The sequence below is a fragment of the Gymnoscopelus braueri genome, assembly GCF_963280865.1.
Source record: "Gymnoscopelus braueri genome assembly, chromosome: 15".
NCBI lineage: Eukaryota > Metazoa > Chordata > Actinopteri > Myctophiformes > Myctophidae > Gymnoscopelus > Gymnoscopelus braueri.
This window is the reverse complement of record NC_137620.1, coordinates 30444149-30457051: the sequence shown is the minus strand read 5'-3', so window position 1 is coordinate 30457051 and position 12903 is coordinate 30444149. Positions and strand designations below refer to the sequence as shown.

The 12903-nt window shown below is 39.0% G+C and overlaps 1 protein-coding gene across 1 annotated transcript in view; it reads left to right on the top strand.

Annotated features, from left to right (window-relative positions):
- sgcz (sarcoglycan zeta) overlaps positions 1-9067 on the top strand; it is a 41484-nt gene extending 32417 nt beyond the window's left edge. The window contains exons 7-8 of the mRNA XM_080450528.1: positions 7436-7559; positions 8283-9067. Coding sequence (XP_080306654.1) covers positions 7436-7559; positions 8283-8474 — 316 coding nt within the window. The 3' untranslated portion in view covers positions 8475-9067. The remainder of the gene's footprint in view (positions 1-7435; positions 7560-8282) is intronic.
- Positions 9068-12903: the final 3836 nt, after the last annotated feature.

The following is a 12903-nucleotide window of genomic DNA, read 5'->3' as shown; positions in this document are numbered from 1 at the left end:
AGTAATCAACAGGGAGGTGAGACAAGACAAGACAGGTAAACAGTAGCTAAGCAGACAGAAAACAAAGGAACGATACTACAAAATAAAGGTACACAAAAGCAGGGCAACAACAGAGTAACAAAACAACAAGACTAGATACAGAACAGAACAAAGGTCTAATACGTCCAAGACCTTATAAGGGCACTCAAAGGCTAAATAATAAAGACAAAGTCCAAGGCCCGAGGAGCGGACCGTGACAAAAGTGTTATCAAAGAAATGAATGGATGTCTTCCGGGCGGGCAGTGGCTCAGGGGTAGAGTGGCCGGTAGAGTGGTGTTGTGCATGGACTATGAGATACAAAGTGTTACTCAGCAGAGTACAGAGAAAACATTATTTACTAATAATATCAAAATTTATGTTTGTATTTTTAATCGATTGACCTCTCTCTCTCTCTCTCTCACACATACATACGCACGCACGCACGCAAGCACACACGCACACCCACGCACACGCACACACACACACACACACACACACACACACAGACAGACAGACAGACAGACAGACAGACAGGAAGACACACATTCTCTCTCTTTCCCCTTAACACAGAGGACTTTATAGTGTACAACAAAATTCTTTAAAACCAATAGATTATTCTATTTTGTTCCTCCCAGTGTTTTTGTGCTTAAGAATGATTCAGAGTTTGGTTTGGTAATTGCTTGAAACTCGAAGGGCTAACTTGAAGGGCTAATGACCATGAATAGTTAAAGATGCATGTTATCACGGAGTCATGATAAAGGACTGTTTCCATCTTCTTTCTTATGCTGGAAATTTACATCTAGATTGCACAAGATTGTAGTTATACTTTATAATGTCTGTTAGAATATTTTCTTAAAAGTGGAAGATTTATAATTGAAAGTCTTTCCATTATGATGACTCATAAATATTCATTGACAGTGTTCACGTATTATCAAACTAATCCAAATCTCCCAGTCTTTGTTCTTCTATACTTCTATACCACTCATCCATACTAATGCAGTACGTACTGTTCATTTCTACGTGTCTAGAATAATGTATTATTGTTCCCATGAAGTCATTTTAACTAGTTTGAAATTCTGAACTGGAACGTGTTGATCTTCATGAAGTATAGGCAATGTCTAAGCTGTCTTTATGTAGAGTGCACAAAAAAAGTCATTGTTTCAACCTTTAAATCATTCTCTTGATATTTTTTAACCACATGAACCCTATACCATCCCTATTCTGAGGCAAACAGTCTGCGAAAATAGCAGATCTACAAACTCACAACACGTTGCTATTTCAGGAAAGAGATTTGGAGTATATACAAAGGTGACCTATAGTAGGCTATGGAGGGGGGACTGCGGTAAATGAATTATATAGGGTTTAAGTGTTTAAATAAACTGTACCCACTACCCAGTGTAGCTTATACAGGGTCTGAGAATTCTTCTCTCACTGTGAGATCTGCCATCTGTATCAGCTATGCCAGCAGCTGTAACCTGGCTAATCCTGCCTCCCTCTTTTCTATTCTATTCTGTGTGCACACACATGTACTGTATTTGTGCTTGAGGGACTGTGTGTGTGTGTGTGTGTGTGTGTGTGTGTGTGTGTGTGTGCGTGCGTGCGTGCTTGCGTGTGAGTGTATGTGTGTGTGTGTGTGTGTGTGTGTGTGTGTGTGTGTGTGTGTGTACACACACAGTATACAGTATAGGGAGAGAGAGTGAGAGAGAGTCTATGTGTGAAGGAAATGTGTGTACTGCGCACATACACGTTTGCAGGAGGTAGAGAGTATAGGCATACATCAGTGCAAGAGGGTTCGAGTGTGTTTGCAAGTGAGCATGTTTTTTTTTTTACAATAAATCTCTATAAGAGAATACCAGCACTCACAGAACTGTCCTTTAAGGCACTTTTATTTATACATTTAAGTTGGCATGATGCAAGTGAGTGTGAACTGTGAATTCATACACACTCACGGTTAAATTGACACGAACACATTACTGTGCAACGTGAAAGGACAATTTATTTATACAGGTAAAAACCCGTTGAGATACAAGATGTATTTTTTGAGAGAGCCCCGTCCAAGTTAGCAGCACTACGAAAGTTTCAGCAACATTCGTCAACAACATAAACATCAGCATTAAAAAACTGAATATTAAAATTAACAATATACAAACTCAAAACACTAATTAGGTGTGTGTGACTAACTCTGTTGGTGACTGACACCCCCCTTCTCCATCCCCACTGGCTGGTAGCCAAGGCATCATGGTGATGGCCAGAAGAGTGACGAAGATTGACGCAATGGTGGTTATGGAAACCTGCATTTTAGGATTAGAGCTAGGGGTGACTGTCTCACTCAGTTCTCCGTCTAAAGTGAAGAATGTTCCTATCCCGTTTATAGCGGAATTGGAATGGCTCCTCCACAGGCAAAAAATATAGATGCTATTATTGTCTTTGAAATATTGAAATTCCCTGTAATATGGTTTTCTACAATACAGTATAATGCACCGGCTTTGAATCCTTCAGCCATAGCAGCAGGCAATTCTCCGTCACGGAGAACAGCTATACTGTATTCAGGTGTTTATTCATGTTTTTCAGAAGGATGTCTCAGTTGAACTTTTCTCTGACCTTTTCTTGAATATAAAGCAATGTCCCAAAGTCAAGTCAAGTCATCTTTATTTATACAGCATATTTAAAAGCATTGACCCAACGTTGCTTTCCAATCGAGGATAACAAAGAATAAATATGATAACCATGGAAAAAGCATAATTTATAAAAGCAAGACTAAAATGGCGAACGCATAAATTGTAATACAATTATAACATAAAAAACAAAGTACTACTGTAACATGTAGGATACTAAACTGAAATAAACTTAAAATAAACTAGGAGCACAGGTCTCCGCCAGGCCAGGTAGTAGAAGTCAATCTTAGCCAATCAGGATGAAATATGAAACATCAGACAGGTCCGTCTTGATGACACAACTATAGAGATAATGTGTACCGATTTTCGTGATGTTTGGACAAAATCTGTATGAGTAATGGCAAAACAAAAAATCCATTTGGGCTTTAAAAACAATAAGTAACATTTGTAAATAGATTCTGTATTCCACTGGTAACCAATGCAAGTGAGCCAGAGCAGGGGTGATATGTGCTGTCTTTTATTTATTCCAGTTAAAAGTTTAGCAGCTGCATCTTGAACCATATGTGAACACTGAACAGGAATGGGTGGACTGAGTCAACCCCAAATACAGGGAATTACATTAGTACAGCCGAGAGGTGATAAAAGCGTGGATAACTGTTTATAGGTCCTTACGCGATAAAACCTGCTTTAATTTGGCTATGGTCCTGAGCTGATAAAAACTGACCTTCACAACACTTGTTTGTTAAAACTCAAAGAGGTGTCCAAAAAAGATTCTTAACTACATTGTGCAATTTTTGCAGACAGGGGACAAAGTGCATTGCTCAGGCTAGTGGTTGAGTTTGGAGGGCCAAATGCAAGCAAAGACCAATAGTCGAGTGTGGAGAAAACACAGCAGCTCTTTGTGAATCTGATCAACAGAGACATTTGGTATATCTTTAGTGCTTGGGGAACCACATCCACACTGTAAAATCCTGTTAACTATGACTCATGCCCAGGTTGGACATCAGATCTGGAACAGTTCCTGATGGCCAGGCCTGCTACATGGGTGGGACGACTGTTGAATGTAAATGTGTAGAGGCTATTAAAAAGGTGAGCATATTTCCACTCAGGTAGTAGCCACATGATTGCCATGTGTTAGTTGTCATTAGTAACAAGATAAACAAACAGATGCAGAAAAGAGAAAAGTAATGACAGCTCTGTTCTGTTCTGTTCTGTTCTGTTCCTCTCTGAATGTGTGTGGGAATTAATGATTTATCCTGTGTGCAGCGATTATTTAACAAACAGGTGTAGTCACACCTAGCTCTGAGCCTCATTAGTTGGACTCAGGCCAACAGTGTGACTGTTTAAATCAGACATCACGCACCCTACAAGCACATTGGTATAGCTTTGGCAATATGTGGTGGTCTTGCTTGTTATTAACAGTCATGCAAATCATATTGTTTCACTGGTAATGTATTCACTGGTCTTTGTTGCTGGTGGCCCAGGTGGGTGGTAAGACTCCTGCCCTGAATTGTTGTCTCAGACTGGCCCTGCTGGTCTGTTCGCCTAGATCTGCTTTTGGAGTTGGAAAGTTCCCCTGTGTGAACATGGAAAATACCAGCGATAGATTGTTATATTTTCCGGTGGCCCTGAGGAAAAAGCAGTCCTTATTTAGTACATTCATTGCACTGACACTGGGTGATTGCGTCAGATTTCCTTTGTAAGGCATAAGAATATTGCTCATTGAGTTTTTACTGTACACCTCCATGGGTCCCCCATGGATCTATTCTTGGTCCCAGCTCCTTTCCCTCTGTACTCCAAATCTCTTCAAAAATAGCCAATCTACAAGCTCACAATGCGTCATGTTGCTTGTGTGTTGTGTGAGCTTGTAGATCTGATATTTTTGCCAAAAGTTCATCTATTAAGACATGGTCAGAATAGGGATGCTAGGGTTTGTATAACTTAAAATCTTCTAATTTTTTTTCCAAAAAGATAGAGAGAGATAGAGAGAAAAAAGAACACCTCAAGTATTCTTTCTAGATGACCCTGCCGTCCTCCATTCAATCTATGGTAATCTGTATATTCCCGTCTAAAACCATCAAAACTAATAATAAAAAAGCCAAAAGTCCATTGCTTTTGGGGGTATGAAAGCATTTGTTGTTGAGTCACTCGGGATGATGGCATAACAATTCAGCTGTTTAGAATGCACAAAGATTCTGCTTGGTATCAATTTTAAATTGAGATGACACTCAATTGAAGAATTCATCTGCTGCTTAGAGTTTATATTTGATCTAGTGTGAGGGGTTGAAGTATTCTATAAAGAGTGAAAAACTGCACGAGGAAACGTCTTACCCATTATGTCTTTATGTATTTGTATGGGTCTTGGGTGAACACAGTGCTTGGTCTAAGGCACATTTCAGAGCTCCTCTCCAAAGTGTATGCTGTGAAAGCTGATTTAAAGCCAAAGAAGCTTTTCATATGCAGACAAAATGTGTTAGCGTTTCTTTTTCTTTTCCCAATGGCAAAATGTGTGTCACTTTCAGAGCGAGGGTATAGAGATTTAAGCGATTTCAAAACAGCACTTTAAACTTTCCCATTTAAAATTCATTGAAAACAGATTTGGCCAAGATGGGCGAAAAAAAATCTATTTGAAATGCTTATGACTTATGAAAATAAATTCCACGTTGATTGGCACTCATTCTTATCTTGCCTGTGTAAACAAAATATTCCACGGCAGGAAAATGCATAATTGTATTATCCTGTGTGTTGCTGAAGGTCAAAATCTGATGCTACTGTACCATTACAGACTATTGAGGAGCTGCACTAGGTTAGAATAATAATAAGGGCCACTTTCTCATGGGCCAATTAAAGCTGCACTCTGTGACTTTTGTCCTACCCGAGATTCACACCTGGGCCCCCTGCCCAAGTGCTGAAAGGTTTACAACTGAGATAATAGTATGATTTATAAGTTTAAGAGCATTTTTAAAGAAAACATAATAAATAAGTATAAAGCGCTATTATAAATTATAAACCATAAAAAAAGCTTAATTATAAAACATTAACATGTAGATGTGTGTGTGTGTGTGTGTGTGTGTGTGTGTGTGTGTGTGTGTGTGTGTGTGTGTGTGTGTGTGTGTGTGTGTGTGTGTGTGTGTGTGTGTGTTTGAATATATGTATATATATGTATATATATATATATATATATATATATATATATATATATATATATATATAGTGTGTGTGTGTGTGTGTGTGTGTGTGTGTGTGTGTGTGTGTGTGTGTGTGTGTGTGTGTGTGTGTGTATATATAGACAAATACTGTAGATACCTTAAGTATAGGAAACAAACTTTTGAGACAAGTATGTTAGTCCTTGTCTTTGTCTTTTGTTTTGTCTTTTGTACTATTATGTATTTTTTGTAGATATTATTCTTTTTGATCTAAGTTGAAAGATAAAAAGGGTAGGCATTATGAGCTACAGCTTCAGCCTACACCTTTTCTGTACAAGTACTGTTTTATTTATTTTTTATTTTAAATTGTTGCGTGTAAAAACTTTGAATTCTTGATCCAGAAAAAAAAAAACATTCATTCATTCATAGAGTACGCTTTAGGGATGGGACGATATGAAAATTACATGTCACGATAATTGTGGCAAAAAATAATTGCGTTTAACGATATCGCGATAATCAAAATACGCTTAAAACTCAAAATGCCACATTTGTTAACCACTTGAACCAGCATCCCTATTCCGGTGGGAACGTTCGCCAAAAATAGCAGATCTACAAGCTTACAACGCGTTGTGAGCTTATAGATAGGCTATCTTTGGTAAGTAAGAGCGTACCAAATGCACTCTTTACATTTCTGTTTTTATCAAGTATAGATGATTTAAGCGGTACTGAATTTGTATCTCAACAAAAGCTAATTCAGCCTAGTGTTTGACGGAGGACAATTTCACGATAAATTGAAATCTCTGCGATACGATTATTGTGAGTGTTTTTTTTTATCACGATAAACGATAATAACGATTATCATCCCATCCCTAGTACCGTACGCTTAACTTGCACAGGGGAGAAATACATTTTGCAGTACCACTTGTCAACCAGTAGTGGTCATACCCTATCACAGGATCAACATTTCTCAATAGAAGAGCAGGGAGACCAACTACAACCACTGCAGTTGTGTTAGTTATAATGTCGTATCATACTCTATACAGATGAGTCAAAATAAAATAAAAGAATCTCACTAAAAACCTCATATAGAGTAGCTTTAAGACTTTGAAAAATACAAACAATCTTACACAGAGCTACCTTACATTGTAAGGGGTCTAGCTCTGCGTAAGAATGTTGTCTCATACTGTAAGGCAGGGTTCCCCAATTACTTTTCCCCAAGGGTCAAATTATGTCTTGGGTCCCAAGCCGAGGGCCAGGGGCATTTTTTTTTCTCTAATCAAGCTAATTTGACACTGTTATTAAGGCCTGGGATTCTTAAATCCTGTGTTGAGGGTCACACAAGGAAAACATGCACTCTGGAAACAAAATAAGTCTGCTTGAAAAGTAATACAGAATAACAGCAAACCCTTGTACATACTGAAAATCTAAATAAGTCCAGAATCAACAATTGACTTACAGATGTGTTTGTTAGTCTGCTTGAACAGTAATACAGATATTATTATAAAAAAAAAGGAGGCCGCACAGTTGCCTCTCGCGGGCCGCAAATGGCCCGCGGGCCGCCTATTGGAGAACCCTGCTGTAAGGCTTACAGTATAAGAAGTATTTTCCATACCCTCAATTTCCCACTAACTCTGAATGCTTCTGTATTCTTTTCAGGCTTGAGTCTCCGACACGGACACTGACGATGGAGGCACCCAGAGGGGTAGAACTGAGCGCTGCCAGGGGCGGACTGAAAGCCAGTGGGCGTAAAGACCTGCACTTCGAGTCCACGGAGGGAGAGGTACAGTAAAGAGGCTGTGGATTTCTTCCGAAGGCCCTTAGGCCTTCCTTGCATTAGAATCTCCTGGGGACCAAGAGGACACAAATTTAATCACTTAAACCAGTGGTTCTCAAACTTTTTCATGTCAAGGACCCCCAAATTGACACTTATTAGCCCGCGGACCCCCATTTGAAAAGATAAGCCAGGGACCCCCATGAGAGAAGATTTTTTTACGGCTCTAGCAGTGATTCTCAACCATTTTAATTTCAAGGACCCCGAGTTTGACATGCATTAGGGCTACATACCCCCATTTAATGGCATTTCTATCTCTGGGACCCCAATTTATATTGTAAAATCAATGTTAATGTAACTCTGAGAGTGTACAAATGGAACCAAATGGACCCATAAGGGTCCATTTGGTTCCTATAAATCATTTAGCTGGGGACCCCCTGGTATCCCCTCAAGTACCCCTGGGGGTCCCCGGAACCCACTTTGAGAACCAATGACTTAAACAATACAGTATATTAGTTGACTGGGCTCCCCCAGGGGTCTATACTTGGTCTGCTCCTTTTTCCCCTCTACACCAAATCTTCTAGATCTTCGATCTACAAGCAATCCTTGAGCTATCAGCAATCCTTTGCCAAATGATTGCCCCCAGATTAGAGACGCTAGGGTTCATTTGGTTAAATACAGATATGTTGTTGAGCTACAACGCCCTGTGTGACTCAATTCTTTCCCAAACAGATACTTTTAGATGCAAGCACCATCCGCCTGGGAAGCCTTCCACTTGGCACGTACAGCGCCTCTAAAGTGCAGGCCTCTCACCGGCAGAGCGTATTTGAAGTGTGCGTCTGCCCCAGTGGGAAGCTGTACCTCTCCCCGGCTGAGAGCCGCTCTACCTGCCAGGATGTAAGCAACATCTGTCTGTGGAGTTGACCTGGGAATGGCGTCTTGGATACTGGACAAGTGTAATCTGTGGTCAGGCTGATGCGGGAGCTCCTTCGCAGAGGCGGTGCTCGACAGCTGTGACGTCCGCTGGAGATTGGAAATGATCTGGGCTGAGACGGTGGAGCGACCCGTGCAGCATCTGAAGCAGTCTCGGTTCCCATCAGCATGAAATTTGCCACGTTTGACTTGCTGTGGCCAGAACTCCACTCATAATCGTTGGTGAAGGGGCGCCCAGAGCAGCTTGCCGTAATCAAATGTCAGGAAGAACATTCATGAAACGGGAGCATGTCCTCTCCATTATGTTACAAGTCAGAGGACGCACCTTTTTATTTTTCTACTCTAGGTTCATTACAGTATAGGTACACAATGACAGTCTTCAGATGATGTTCCAGATGAAAGGATTAGTGAGGAATAGATGGGAAATGATAAAACACAGGTGCCTTCTGCTTTGTAAAGAGGGTTGTTCCATGACTAACATTAGATCTGTCACTCTCTTTTTTTAATCAGGGAAGGATAGCTTCTGAAGTTGTGACAGTAGCGAGTGATGTAAGCACAAATCCATGATGTTTGTCAAAACCAGAATTTTGAATAGCCTATTTGTTTCTGAGCTAGCTCAATGGAAATGCCACTATTTTACCACTATGTTTAAAGCAGTGTATGTTGAAATTATACATTTTTCTATGTGCCATACATTGTACTTACAGCTAAACTTTGATAAAGATAAAGGAATTAAGAAATATTGTATGCTGTCATTTCAATATGTTAACACTAACACCTTTGTAGGTTTTCAAAATTCCCCAGCTTTCAGTTACTACTCAAGCATCCCAAGAGTGCCAAACAATAACATCTGGGAATTGTTTATTCCTTATTATTTGAATTTAGGAAAACACAACACTTCAGAAAAACTGTAAATAATAATGTAGACATTATTTTAATCCCTCAAAGCGTGATTCATACTTGCTGGTGCGTCGTATCGAAAATAGTAGATCTACAAGCTCACAACGTGTCACGCTGCGATGTGCTGTGAGCTTGTAGATCAGCGAATTTCGGTGCGAGACACCGGTGTGCAACTAAGTATGAATCAGGCGTCACACAACTTATCTCTAAATTATGAGCATAATTGTGTGCATGTTAAATACTCTTTCCAAAGCAACAGTCCACTGTGGAGTCTGTACAGATCTGCAGCCAGCTTCTGGCTGGCCCAGCACCAGCCAGAGACACACAGCCATGCACTGACAAGTCTATCAGAGGCAGTGGCAAGTACAAATCTGAGGAATTTTTACTTTACTGGAGTATTTTCAATTTTCAGTACTTTTACTTCTACTGCACAACATCTTAGAGGCAAATATTGTGCTTTTACTCCACTACAATTATTTGAAAACTTTAGTTACTAGTTACTTTGTAGATTTGGATTGTTCTAACAAAACATGCATTAACCACTTCATCCCTATATACTTCGGCTATTTGAAAATAGCCGATCTACAACAAGCTCACAACGCGTCGCAAAGCGACGCGTTGTGAGCTTGTAGATCTGCTATTTTCAAAATATTTGTATACATTTTGAACACTTGTGAAATGGGACATTCTGCATAATGAGTACTTTTACTTTTGGTACTTTACAGGTAAGTACATTTTGATGCCAATACTTTTGTACATTTACTCAAGTGCATTTTGAATAACAGGACTTTTAATTGTAACATAGTATTTCTACATTGTGGTATTGATACTTTTACTTAAGTAAAACATGTGAATACTAATACGTCCACCACTGATCTGAGGGAGAAGTTCCTCACCCCTCAGTATGGAGCATGACTGCCCTCCGGCACAGAAGAATGAAGGTACTAAGGGCCATGTCAGTACCGTCAGCCTGGGCTCCCTGCTCAGCGACCCTGTCTTTTCCTATCCTCTATTAGTGGTAGTGATGATGGATTTCTAGTTGTGAGCTTTGAAGGCCCAATTTGTGGTTGTGTTATTATGGTCCATACATAGGCTAGAGATTTACATAGCCTACAGTATAGGGCAACTAAAAAGTGACACATGACACATGAAATGTTTTCCCTGAAGCATATATTGGGCTTTTAGTGTCTATAATAGCTTTCCTGTGGTTTGCTATATTTTTAATTTGACAAACAGTTGACATGGTCAGTGGCCTTTCAGATACGCAGTGTTAATCTCATCCACAATTGACAATTGTGGATGACATCCTATTATCCACAATCCTATTACTTTTCAGTTTTATGGGTCTCTCTCTTCCATGCGTCTCAGTGCATTTAGGACAAGACGTCACGAAATACATCTTGACAAACTTTGTTACCATTTGAAATATGTTAAGATGTCCTGGAGGTTCTTTTCTAGTCCAGTACCATCTGCCTCAATCCTACAAAAGTGTCAACAACACTTTAAAATGATCAAATCAAAATAGGCTACTGGACTTGTCCTGGACAAGAGCAGTAAACTTTGAAAGCCTGTCAGAAAACATTTTTAAAATGCAGTCAAACACAGGGGATATTCTAGTTTATATTTACTGCTGAAATGGATCAAGCCAAAGCAGTGGTTGAAAAAGTCCTTACATTTTTTACTTAAGTAAAAGTATTAATACTGCAACGTAGAAATACTCTGTTACAAGTAAAAGTCCGGTGATCAAAAGTACAAAAGTATTGGTATCAAAATGTACTTAAAGTACCAAAAGTAGAAATGCAGATTATAGCAGTATGTCCCATTTCACAAGTTTTCAAATATATAAAATGTATACACATCTTTTGAAAATAGCGGATCTACAAGCTCACAATGAGTCGCATCGCAATGCATTGTGAGCTTGTAGATCTGCTATTTTCAAATGGCTGAAATATATACAGGGCTAATGTGGTAAATGTATGTTTTGTGATAATAATACCTAATACCTCAACGTTTTACTTAAGTACAGTACTTGAGTAAATGTACTTAAGTTACTGTACACCACTGCCTATGTACTGCTGAAATTGATGCTGACGTTCCCAGCTGATTCAGTATTTTTATGCAACCATGTTTGACGGTGATACTTTCTTATATAACATAAAAGGTTTTTGGAACAGTACCCAAAAAAATAGGCGTTTTGGCCAACCTTGTAAAATGTCCTGCCTCCAATGAAGAGCTGATGCTCTCTTTAGTTGAATCTTCAATAAAGACCCAGGCTATTATTAGAAGTTTTATGGTAGTCTCTAAAGCTAGAATGTTTTATGGCCAAATTTACCTTTTTGACCATTGATTGGCTGATCAGCCTATTAAAACAGATTTGCACGACATGTGCTTTTGTTTTAGATTAGTTTTAGTGTTTTAAAAATGATCACAATTTATTGTGATCATATGGAGTTCATATCCATCTGCAAATCCTGATTACAATTTGCCATCAACTGAATCCGATGCTGCAGCACAAGTCTACTGCCCTCTGCTGCTCAGTGGGAGAAATTGCATAATCATTGCAGCATAATGGGAATATCCTGTTCCTCTATGCTGGATCTCTCCAACAAATTAAGGGCATTCACTTCAAGGTGGTGTGATACGTTTTTGTAAAAATACATAAATAAAAAGAAAAGAAAAGAAGAAAAGACCAAAATCATATCATATATCATATAGCCTGTAGATGAAAATGTTTTTGTTGAAATTTATTTTTGTTAACTCTGGCTCATGGATGTGAAAACTGGTAAATAAAAACATATTTATTTTGGGGAAAGACACATAATAAAGCAATAGTAGGTCTTATTTTTTTGGCTAACTTAAAGGTATGTCCATTTAATTGAATTGTAACCATGGCACTGCATTCAGCAGATCACTCTTCCAACACATACCAATTTGCCAGCATCTCATTAAACAAGAATTCAGTAAAGTTACACCCTCTGCATGCACAGTGCATTCTCTGATCACATGTACAGCTCACAGTACTACCAACAACACAACTGCACTGTCTGACTCTGAACCAAAGGACAACTACTTTCTTTCAGGAAAAGTTTTGATTGAGGGTATATTTGCTCACTCTTTGGCACAGCTAAACCAGACTCCTGCATTGTCCTATCATGATTAACTTATCTCTCACCCCAAACGTAATATAAAATGCTAGTAATAAATAAATACATTTAAATGTAGTAAAGAGTGGCCGCATTGTTATATAGAATACTGTGTATCCATAAAAAATGGGTCTTACTATTGAATCAATCAGCCAATCCTCATCAAATGTCTAATTTACAAACGCGTCCTTTCTCACAAGTCCTAAGTTAGAAATCTTAACCCATTAAGACCTGGAACCCATCTGTGTCACTTTAGATTTCTTTGGCTATTCAAAAATATCAGATATACAAGCTCATAGCGCGGCACCGAGTGCCGCACTATGAGCTTGTAGATCTGCTATTTTGGAAATATCTTTAAACATTTTTTTTCAGATTTT